At 30.3% G+C, this 12113-nt stretch overlaps 1 protein-coding gene across 1 annotated transcript; it reads right to left on the bottom strand.

Annotated features, from left to right (window-relative positions):
• Positions 1 to 7807: 7807 nt before the first annotated feature.
• LOC124942495 (AT-hook motif nuclear-localized protein 22-like) lies at positions 7808 to 8978 on the bottom strand. The gene is made up of 2 exons (XM_047483014.1): positions 8640 to 8978; positions 7808 to 8558 (listed from the first exon to the last, which is right to left on the bottom strand). The coding sequence occupies exons 1-2, from the start codon at positions 8824 to 8826 to the stop codon at positions 7870 to 7872; spliced, it is 876 nt and encodes a 291-aa protein (XP_047338970.1). The 5' UTR covers positions 8827 to 8978; the 3' UTR covers positions 7808 to 7869.
• Between the last annotated feature and the right edge of the window lie 3135 nt (positions 8979 to 12113).

The following is a 12113-nucleotide window of genomic DNA, read 5'->3' as shown; positions in this document are numbered from 1 at the left end:
TCTCACCGGAGAAAGGATTGCCACGCAGGGTTGGGCTTCTTAGTGAGCCTTATTATGCCTAAGTTCATAGAAGATTATGTTCATGCGAGGTCATTCTTCCAAAGAGAATATAGATCTTGAATATCCTAAATTTCCTTAGAAAGTGGAAGAGACAGACTACGAGCGCTATCAGAAAAGAATATTGCAATTTCGGAGATGGAGAAAACGAACGTGGCTAGAAATGAAGGTCAAACACAAAAAAAACATTGCCAAAAACGCTAAACGATGCAAAATTCACTTCATTCGGTGACCAGAAAATTCAGATTATCAAGGACAATGAGTGATCTAAGCATAATTTTTTCGCCATCAATTGTAGAAAACCTGTTTGCTACGTGTTCAATGAACATGAAGAAAAAAAGACTAGATGATGTCGTCAACATCTGACTCTCTCCACTCTCCGTTGTTCATTTGTTATTTTTTAGATTATAGAGAAGAAACTATTATTATCAAATTTATATTTGATTGTATATATAATTTCAATTACAATAATTTTTAGATAATATAAACTATGCATACAATGAAGGGCAAATTAGAATTGTCAAGTTCATTACTAATGAGAACATTCAAAGAATCATTAAAGTTATTAGAGAAATGTAACACGAACTTACTCGTAAGGTCTCCGATTGGAATTTCAAAAGAATCATCAAAATTGTCGGAGATAGGTTTTACAGACTCACCTAAATTTAATGTTTTTGGGGGAAACGGTTAGAACCATTTCATTAAAGTCTTAAAAGTGGGAGGGTTAAAAATCAAAACTAGACAAACCCCATCTATGATTAATGATAACAATCAAAAGACCCTAAAAAACTGATTAGTAACATTCATACATTCTAAAAAAATAGAGATTACAAACAGAAAAGACTACATTAAAACATAACTATCCCAGCCTAACATTTTCCTATGCCATCCGTTTTCATTGAGAAGATTTCTTCCCCTTCCTCTGGCAATGAAAGGAGGTTGTATTGAAGATGATGATGATGAATATTGTTGTTTCTCATTTTGAATTCTCTTTTTGTACGAGTCCGTTCTGATTTGATAGAAAGAATTGTTTTTGAGAATTTCAGGGTTTTATCTTTGTTATCTTGAATTTTAATTTTTGTGTTATTGTCTTCCTTATCTTCGGCTTTAGCTTCAGACTCCACATTGGTTTTAGATTTTCCTTTATCGGCTTTAGAATTTTTTGTTTCAGCTTTGAAATTCTGGGTATCTTCCTTTTGAGTTTCCTCAACAACAACTTGATGTTCATCTTTCATTTTCATCATGTTCCTTCGCATTATAGAAATTTTTTCCCTCTTCACCTTGATTTCCTTTACTTTCTTTCCTTCACTGATTTTCTTTTTTCCATAATCTTTCTTACTTCTTTCTACATCTGTTTGACCTTTGAGTTTAGCCTCCTCTATTTCCTTCTTTTTCTTTTTTGCATCTTGGCTTTTCTGATTTTCTACTCTTCTTCTTTAGCTTTATCACATTTATTGTGCACGAAAGTGTTACAAAAAGAACCTCTTTGGTTTCCATTCATAAAAGATTTCCATGACATTGTGCTTTCCTTTCCTGCCAACAACTGTCATTTTCATTGGCATAACACTCTCAGGATACACTTCAATGTTAATTCTAGCAAAGGACAAGTGCTCTCCTCCTTCAATTATTGGGTCAATATATAACAGTTTCCCAATTATACTTACAAAATTACTAATTGCTTCAGCATTATACATGTGGGCTAGAATGTTCCAGAGCTTGAACCAAATTTGGATCGTTTCCTTTGGTCTGCTTTGTAGATTTATCTTTTCTGACCACTTTTCCAGCTTCATGCAATTTGATCTTATGTATGTATGCTCTTTCTCTAGGATTTCTTTCAAATTTGAGTCCTTTTGAACTGTAGGAAGTAGAGATCATGTAAGTTTGCAGAAATTTTTTCAAGTCTCTTTTCTCCCCACTATTTAATTAGAGCATCTTTGGTAGTTGAGAATGATACTCTGTTTTTCCCAATGAAGTTTCTAACCACCACAAATTCCTAGTCTTCAATACATTTCTCCTCTATTTTAGAAGGCAGTTTGAATTTAAAATGAGAGTTGAGTACCTCTACCTTTGTTTGGATATCCCCCAAGTAGATTTTTCCTTTGTAGGCATTATCTTCAAATTTCTTTTATGCTCTATTCTTCCATACCTCGTTGACTTTCCATGTTGAATTACTTTTGATAGTGTAGGTCTTGGTTTGGGAGCCTTCATCAGCTCCTTCATCAACTAACCATTTAACTATCTCCTCATATTCTGTTTTCTTTAGTAAATTTCAGTTCTAGAGATAATGAATATTGAGTTGGACTGTTATTTCCTGAGCTTTTTCTTTATTGATTGTGATTTCTTCCTTCTTAACATGCATTAGAAGTTTGGTAATCTGGTTTTTAAGACCAAACATATTGGCTCTTTCAATATAACCAGCCTTCCAAATTCATTCTTTCTTCCCCTGTTTTCCTGCTGCATTTTCTTCATAATTTTTAACAACAATTGGTTCCTTACATTTGCTCTATTCCTATTTTTCCTGGATTATTTCTTCAGTAATTCTATTAATTTTTTTTCCAGCTATCTCCCTTAAACCTTCCATCACAAAAATCTTTGACTTCCTTATGCTTATTATTTTTCTTTATTCCCATTTTAATGAAAAGAATAACAAAGCAACAGAGCAACAAAGAAGAGAAATTACAAAATATGGTACACCAGAAACCATTGCTATACAGAACAGGGTAAACTAGAAACCCTAACCTTCCAACTAAGCTTTGTAGATGAATGACCGACATAGTAATTAGAGTTGATACCGTGTCGTTCGTGCCGATTGTGTCGATTGTGCCGATCGTGCGCACGTTTAACAAACAACACTGAGCAACTAACAACGTGATCACAATAAGCGAACCGGGACCTAGATACCGAGAAAATCGTGTTGATCGTGTCGTTCGTGACACAATCAACTCACTTAAAGTTGTCATGTTAACGTCGGTCATACAAAAATTGACCAGAGGTAAACACATTGATTTTTTTTTTATTGTGAAGTAAATTGTCTATATCCTAAAATAAATAGTACTCAATGTCTTTATCCAAATATTTTATTTGGATATAACATAATTATCACCAAATCTTGAGAAATTATTTTGGTCGGGGATTGAAGATTTTCTTAAACATTTTTTTTATTAAGTTTTTATCTTCACAACTTATTAATTAATAAAAAAGTTTAATATTTTAAAAAGATTATAAAAAATAATTAAAGTGACATGCAAAAAAAAAGTCAAGATATTCATACATTCTTACAAGAAAGTGTAGATATATTTATAGTTAGATCCTTTTAACACCATTATGTATCTTTTATTAATAGCATTTTGTTTTCTTAAGCTAAACATAATTCAATAATTTCTCCTATAAAAGTATTTACTATAAAGATATAAGAGATCAAATGTCACATATAATTCAATTCTCACTTCCTTAAGTTAAAGTGATAGTCATAGTTACGAGGATTAGACTAGCTAGTTTTCTACATACATTAAAAAAAATACTAGGAAGATCCTCGTGCGATACACACGGATACAAACATATTGTTACAACGTCCCGCATTTATCAAATTTGGTGTTGAATTTAAAATATAAAATGTTATTAGCGTAATTAATTAAAAAGTTGTATTTGTTTTTGTTAGGTTGTGAGTTCGAAACATACCTATAGCATTTTTAATTTTATTTTTAACCGTTTTAAGTTTATGGACGGGTCAACCCAGAATCCGATCCAAATATCGATTTACTCTCACATATATATCCAATCCAAATATCGATTTACTCTCACATATATATCCAAATTAACCGCAGCTTTCGACCCGACAATCCAGACACTTTCAAAATTAAGCATCATTATATATATATATATATTATGGAGATATATAATATGTAAAAGACTTGTGTTTTACTTGATGTTTATTGGGTATGCAATAGATTTACGCAATATTGAAATTCTTTAAAGGGATTTCACTTACAACCGGAGTGAAAACATTAATTTGTTTCATGGTTTAAAAATGTAAAATATCGTCTCAGTCATCATTTGATCGTTTGTGAGGACTTTTCGGAATAAGATCATTGACTTGGACGAGGTATTTAGTGCATGTCCCTACTCCTCTCGATGATGGGTTATAACACATTTTCTCATATAGATTTGAATATAAATCCGGACATAGATTTAAAAAGTGTTTTCAAATATACTCTAATTGAAACTAGCTTATGGACATTGATATCATTGCCTCTTTTGATAAATAGATTATTTCTTCATTATGAACATTGATTATGTATAAGAAGAATAAGATAGATGGAAGGGGATAAACATGGAGAAACAAACAAGACAAAATAGAGAAAAAGACAAAGTGATCAATTAACATAAGTGGGGGCAATGACTTAGATAGGAAAAAGAGATGTGATTATTAGTTTAGATTGCAAGATTCAATGTATTCCTAATATTGGAGCATTTGTTTATATGGTTTAATTTTCACATTATGGATGATTGAAAGATAAGCTGAAAATGAAGTTTTGATGCCAAACAAAGTAAGTTTAAGGTCTATATCCAATGTATTAGTTTAAGACAGCATGGAGTTTTAGATTGAATCAAACTATTTGACTTCCTCCAATGATTCTCCTACCTTTTACTACACTTCTAATGTGTGTGAGTGAGAGTGGGGGAAAGAGTGTTCTTGTCGGGTATTCGATTCATTATTAGTTTGAATGAATAATCTTAATTAATCAAATGGGCATATTCAATTTTTGATAAAAAAAAAGTTTCAAAGGGTTTAAATGGATTTAGCTTATTCGATTAAACTTAATTGCTTATAAACTTATTTAGTTGTCGCTTTATTAGCAACAATTTATTTGTCTAAACTATTATAACAACAAGATAGGATCAATTAGGGGCATTACTTGAAGGATGACTAGAATAGTGTGAAAATAAAGCTATAAAAGAAAGTGAAATCAACACAAGCATAAACTTCAAAGTGGTGTTAATTATAATATTAGCGGGACAAAAATTCATTGTTTTTTCTTCAAGATGTTCAAAATTATGTTTATCGAGACATTGTTGTTTGTTCTTTTTATCTATTTTTAGTAGTTTTATATGTTAAACTTGTAATAATTTTTTGTATAACATCAACTTGTAATTTTCAGTAGTTACCTACTTTTCCTTTTCATCCTTCTATGATTTTCTTTAACTCTAAAGTATGAGTATAGTAATGAATCTTTGAGAGGTCTTCTTAGATTTAAATTAGGGGTGATTCCTATTTTGTTTAAGGACTTGTTCTTGTTATTGATCCCTTCTCCAAAGATTCAACCTGCCAAACTATATAAAATGGTGTAAAATCATAAGTAAAACTCAATTTGTTCGAAGTGTTCACATAATTTTCACAATAATACCTACCAATATGAGATCAATACAAAGTTATCTCACTATGTCAAAACAATTAAAGATGTTTGAAGTTGTAACTTATTCCGACAAATAAATTGATCTCAAATTGTCTCTAATCAGCTGAACGATTAAACTTATCAAGCAAACTGAATTATAAGATGTGAATAAACTTGTTGGAATAAGTTGAATCAAACTAACCCTAAACAAGACACATAGGATTGGGTAATGTGCCTTGATGTCTTAAGAACAGTGCAGTGGCACACATGTAACCGACAATGTCCAATGCTCATCTCTCTCTATCTTTCTCTTTATCTCTCTCACATGATCACCCATACCAGTCCATTCTTCTTCTCATTTTGCATGTTTTTTCCTAAGGTATTGTTTGACAATTGCATTCATTAATACTTTTATGGATATATAACTTATAATGTGGATCATTATAATATATAATCTCACATATATATTTTACTTTTTTATACAAAAGAAAATTAGGTAAATAATTTCATGTCTATTGTTGATGAAAATTAAAGACCAAGTTCAAGAGCCATATTCTAACCTTGATTGACCAAAGAATCTCTCATATGGGCCGGATCTCATCAAGATAAAATCGCAGTAATGTAAAGACAAATAATCAACCAAATTCAAGTAGTAAAAATTAAAATTAAATCATGAAACCATATAAAACATTTGTGGAATAGACTAGTTTAGATCAGATCAACTCAAGGTATATACTACATAAATTGTCACAAGTAATAATATATAACAAAAGAAAAACAACATATATAAAAAAATGTGAAACTAATGAAAATATTTACTAGTTAAATAAACATTAAAATTTGTCAAATTTTTCTTTGGAGAAAGGAGACTCAAGACTCAATCTTAAATGAGAGTTAAATATCTTGTGAAGTGATTATCGTTCTCCAACTCAGGTTTTCGAAACTACTATACATATGAAATCAAATTCCCTTAGTGGATGTCGAGTAATGATATTTTTTAATTCTTTTTTGTTCTTAAATCTTAGTTTACTTGGTTGTTCTTTTTATTTTTCTTATCAAATTTAATTTGACAATTAATTTATCTGCACTCATTGTTAACTATTAAGAATTTTATTGACTTTTTAACTTTCACAATCCACTAAAATTGATTGATGTCTCTTTGATTTTTCTCATTACTCTTATTCCATTAAGAAAATTGTTAGAGAAACCCTTCAACCAACCTAGTAGTGGTAAAGATCATAATCACAATTGGGATGTTTTTGCCAAATAGTCAATTTCTTCATATATAAGAGAAACCATTGTCTCTACTTAATTTCTCATAACAAATCAAAATGTATTCATATATCATCCTTCAACAAGATCAAGATCATCAAAGCATCTTCTTATCACCAATAAGAATGAGGTACCTCCGAGTGGTTCACACTCTTGGAGCTTACCTCTCATATATATGCTCATATTTTGACAATCATTACCACATTTATTGGAGAAATGTCCCTAAATGTCTTTCTTTATAAAGTCATTTGTTACTAAATGTCAACGAAAATGTCACATTGATTGTTAAAAATCAAACAAACTAACTATGTGACATCTTACAAGGATTAAGTCTTCTTAAAAATTACCCTTAGAAAAAGCTCGAGCCAATAATAATCTCTATAATTTTCTACTCATATATAGTCATTAGTCAAGGGTCACAACAACCATCCCTACTTTGAGATTCATGGTGTGCATTAGGAATTAGGGTTCGATAAGGGTTTTGTCTTCATGAGGCCACAAAAAAGGTAGTTTTTTCCTCGGGTCCCTACTTCCTACCCCATTAATCTCTCTCATAACTGATGGCTCTCTTTTAATGATGTAACTTGTTATAATATATATTAACATATCTAGAGACAACCAAAAGAACAAAAAAATTAAAAGTAGTTTCATTATTAGTTATATAATTTATTATTATAAATTTATCATATTATATGCAACAAGTCACCTTCCTTTCAAGTGGGACTAATTGTATATAGAATATGATTTTTAAATATTTAGTTCGAATTTATTCCTGTTTAAACTGATCTAAGAATCGAATCTGATACAAAACCCTTAAACTAAAACATGACTTTTAAATTCAAGAACACAAGATCAAATACAATTTCTAAAACCCAAAATCAAATTATAAGACTAGAAAGAGGAGATTATATGATGTTAAAAAACAATAATAATGTAACAAAAAATTCAATAAAATTTGTACATCCCTCTGATCTTAAATTCAACAGAAATGAAATGAAGGCATGTAACTAAATTCATGATTTTTCTTTATTATTAGCTAATAAGATTAATTCATACCAAAGCCCCTCATATTCATAAGATAATTAATAATATTGCAAGTAATTCAAGGCTTGGCAGCAAATCATCTAATTAAGCAAAAAACAAAATATCAAAAGGGAGGACGACCTGTTCCCCAATAACCGTCGGTTGGCAATTGACACGAATTTATAAGATTCGAAGGCAAACCATGAATTAGCGACGGTGCATTTCCTTCCCCGTGTTGTTGTTGTTCGACATTTTGTTGCGGAGGGGACGAATTAAGAGCCCCATTTGGTGACGGTTCCTCATCCTCTAATGGAAGTCTCTCATAAGCGGCGTTTCCAAAAGAGGCTGCCATTATTATCACTGGACCCGAAGCTATCAACGGGCCCACAACTGTTCCACCCACCACCTGCCCTTGTCCGCCCGCCAGATAAATAGTCAAACTAGATGCTGCGGGCGGAGCAGGTGGTGGTAAAAACGAACCCGAGAGGGAGAGAATCTCGAACCTACCATGCAAAGCCACAACCGCTCCCGGAGACGCCGGTTGTTTTAGGGTTACATTCGCCACCGTGCCGCTACCACTCAAAACACATATCCCTCTTTGCCTTCGAGTGGCGAAGATAGAAACACTCTCGATAACATCGCATCCGTTAGCCACTTCCATCACATGGCTACGGAGAGCGTTAGGGCTATCACGAGTGATTATGATAGGAGGCTTTGGTTTGTTCTTGGATCCGGATGGTCGGCCTCTTGGCCTTCTTAAAACCTCTCCCGATCCTCCTCGACCCCCTCCTCCGGTTAGTTCTTTGCTTCCGTCTTGTTAAAGATAATGATAAATGATATGAGTTCGAGTTTTCACACCTAAACCAATTACAAAACAATAATAATAATCAGTACCTGAAGCGTTGCTACTATCATCACCTCGATCGCGTTTGTTGCCGGCTGCTCCGCCGCTTCCGCTGTGTTCGTCGTCGGAGGCGGCGGAAGGAGGAGTTTGTTGGTGGTGGTGTGTTTGGAATTGAAAAGGTGAGTGGTGAAGTTGGAGATCTCGAAAAGGAGGTGGAAGTGGACGGCTGTGATCCATTTCTGTAGTGAGTGAATCAAGGTGCCACCATTTTTTCTTTTCAAATAGATCGATTGATGAATAATTTCTTGAGAGAGAAAGTGGGTGAAATGGTTTAGGGTTAGGTCTAATGGAAAGAAGAAGATGAATATGTTTTTAGGGATGAGAGCGGTGAGTGGGTCCCACGTTACCCTCTCTTTTGTCGTATACACTACAGTACTCTCATTAATAACATCCCACGTTCTCTCTCTTACTTTCTCTTTCTAGAAAGAGTAAAATAAAGAAGATGAAATCGCCATTGAAGAAGCTATAGTAGTACTACTGGTGTACTCCTTTCCTTTTTGTTCTATGACTAGGTTTTCAAACTTTTTATTTTTTATTTGTATGCTTCTTCCTAATTGTCTAATTGGGTGGGAATCATATGAATGCATGTCTCAATATAAATAATAATTATATTAAGTTTAATAAATTAGTATTACTTTTAACAAACACATAAATATTGTTTTTCCATATTTTAAAGGGAAAATAATTTCAACAAGCACATATACACATTAATGAGCTTCCTTTACAATTATAAAATAAAAAAATAAATTTTTTTGAATTAGTAATAAGTTTCAAAACAAACATAAAAAACATTCATTGTTGAAGTGTCAAAAAGTCTTGTTCAAGAGACTACAAGAATCAAGTTTGATTCTCATTAATAACGCTTAAATGAAAGAGACATATAACTGTGTCGTACAAAATTCACATAAATAAAATTTAAAAAATGTATGGTTGTCAAGACAAATTATTTTGGAATCAATTTGTTTTTAAGAAAGTGGTAGATCTTGTTTATTAGTTTGTTGAGAAAATGAATTGTCAAAAGATCTTATTGGAAAGATAGATGCCACATTTAGTTTTACAATGTTATTATCAGAAAAAAAAAACTTATTTATGGGGCATGAATTAATATGAAATTTTATGCTTTCATTTGATTAATTTTTGACAAATGATCTAATATTATATAAAAGAAAGGCATTTTCTACCATGGTAACATATCATATATTATAATTTATAAGTGATTGCAATATGGATAGCTAGACATCTAATTTTAATATAAACTTTTGATCAAACTTTTGAAAAAAAGAAGAAAAAAAGGTTCTAAGCATTAGATATAATACTAATTATTAGTTTTGAGTTGGCTTGTAGGGTTCATGTGTGATGGGTGATTCTGAAATGGTGGGTCAAACGTGGGCGGATCTAATTAACATCACAACATAACTGTCCAATATCCTTAAAGACATGATCATCAATTAGCTAGGTCTTGTTTGATTCATCTTATCTTGATGAAATCAAATGGGTAATAATGATTTGGAGGAATAAACTAAAAACCCTAAAGCAGTTGAGTTTGTGATTAAGGGCTTGTTGTTCCAAGCATATAGCTTAACAACATTACAAAGAAAGTAACAAAAATTAATAGTGATTAATTGAGATGAATTAATAGCTTGAATCAAACATGAAATAAGATGGAAAAAGAGTGCATGGATGAGCATGTGGGGAAGATGAAGAAGACATGGGAAATTGGAGCAAATTAACAACAACAATGAGATTGAGGTGAGAGAGAAGAGAAGGGAAGAGAAAAGAAAAAGGGTTAAATTTTGTCAGAGAATCAGACCGTGTCTTACGGGCGATACCCATTTCTTCGCACCTCCATATCATCTCTTCAATTCACATATATGGATCTTTCCCTCTCTTAGTATTAGGGTTTGTTTTATTTGGGGATTTTTATTGTTTTTTTATTTAAAAAAAAGTTTGATATAATAGATAAGTTATTTGAGTTTTAAAATTGTTGAATTATTTTCTTTTTATTTAAAAAATATCTATGTATAATGAAAAATGACAAGAGTTTTAAGTATTACGAAACAAATATGATATGACACGACGGAAACTAAAAAGGTTACAAAACATTGAAATAAGACAAAATTACAAACACGCCTCCTAATCGATTATTGAATTCGTAAATTTTGGAATAAGATAATTTAGAGAGCGTATTAATAATAATAATATTAAATTTGTTGAATTATTATAATATTTATATATATATATATAATTTAATATTTTAAAAAATAATAATATTTTGAATAATAAATTAGAATGATTTGATGTTTGAAAAGAAATGTGATATGATAGTTGGATTTTAGTAAAAATCCAAAAAACACCTCTTATAGCTTGTTTGATGTTAGGTTATTTAGAGGAGGGGATATTGTGTGTGTTTTTTTTTTTATAAAAAACAAAGTATTATTTGATAAAGAGTAATTTATTTGAGTTTTTAGTTGTAATTATAATATTGATTTTGTATTTAAAATTTATAAAATTAAAAATAGAGTATTTTTTGTTAATAAATTAAGTGATTAAATTGTTATAAATAAATAAGATATTTCAATTTTAGTAATAAAAATTAAAACCATCAAAAACCATGTTTGTGCGCGCGATATTCACTTGGTAGAATCATAAAAAAAAATTAATTTTAATTTTGACTAAAATTATATTAATAAATTTTACAAATAAACTCGTTAAATGTGCCTACTAACATTGTTAGGATTAACATTGTTAGGATGATTGAAAACATTGAAGATAATCAAGACATAACTTAATGATAAAAGACAAAAATAGAGAAGAAAAGAAGAAATTTAAAGAAGTAGATGATACTAATTTGATAAAATTGTAAATAAGTCAGGAATGTATAATAAATTGTTAAAATATTTTTAAAGAATAAGTTATTGTGAAAAAAATTAAATATTATCTAAACTATATATATATATATATATATATATGAACGAATTAACTCTTAACATAAACTTTGAAAATGAAATAGACATTCATATATATTTTTATTTTTATTTTAAAATTTTAATGAATAGATATTAGTGTTAACTATTCAAATATTTTGATATTCATGAAGTATATTTTGTTTTCTTGTAGTCTTTCATTTATTGATTTAGGGTTTACATTTGCTTTTATTTTTTTTAATATTTTCATTATATAAACTTAATACTAGTTCAAGTCATAACTTATATTTTAATATTTTATTGAGTTTTTTACCATAAATTTGTGATTTCCACAAATATAAATAATAAAAAATAATTTTAACATATTAATTAAACACATTCATTAATATCATATATTTAAGTTATACACTATCAACCATACACAACAACACTATTAATTATCACCATCTATTAAATAAAGATGTTTTTTCAACACACTCAACTACTATATGTTTAACTAATAAGTTATGAATCAAACTAGGGTTTATTATTTTTTCGGTC

This window comes from Impatiens glandulifera, chromosome 6 (assembly GCF_907164915.1).
Source record: "Impatiens glandulifera chromosome 6, dImpGla2.1, whole genome shotgun sequence".
Taxonomy (NCBI): domain Eukaryota; kingdom Viridiplantae; phylum Streptophyta; class Magnoliopsida; order Ericales; family Balsaminaceae; genus Impatiens; species Impatiens glandulifera.
Note: the sequence above shows the minus strand (reverse complement) of the source record. Positions and strands in the feature narration are given on the sequence as shown.

Bases quoted from the DNA above. Each gene is read 5' to 3' on its own strand.
- LOC124942495 (XM_047483014.1), bottom strand. From the start codon at position 8,826: ATGGATCACAGCCGTCCACTTCCACCTCCTTTTCGAGATCTCCAACTT. The intron at 8,559-8,639 runs GTACTGATTATT...ATCTTTAACAAG, and splicing joins TGATAGTAGCAACGCTTCAG to ACGGAAGCAAAGAACTAACC.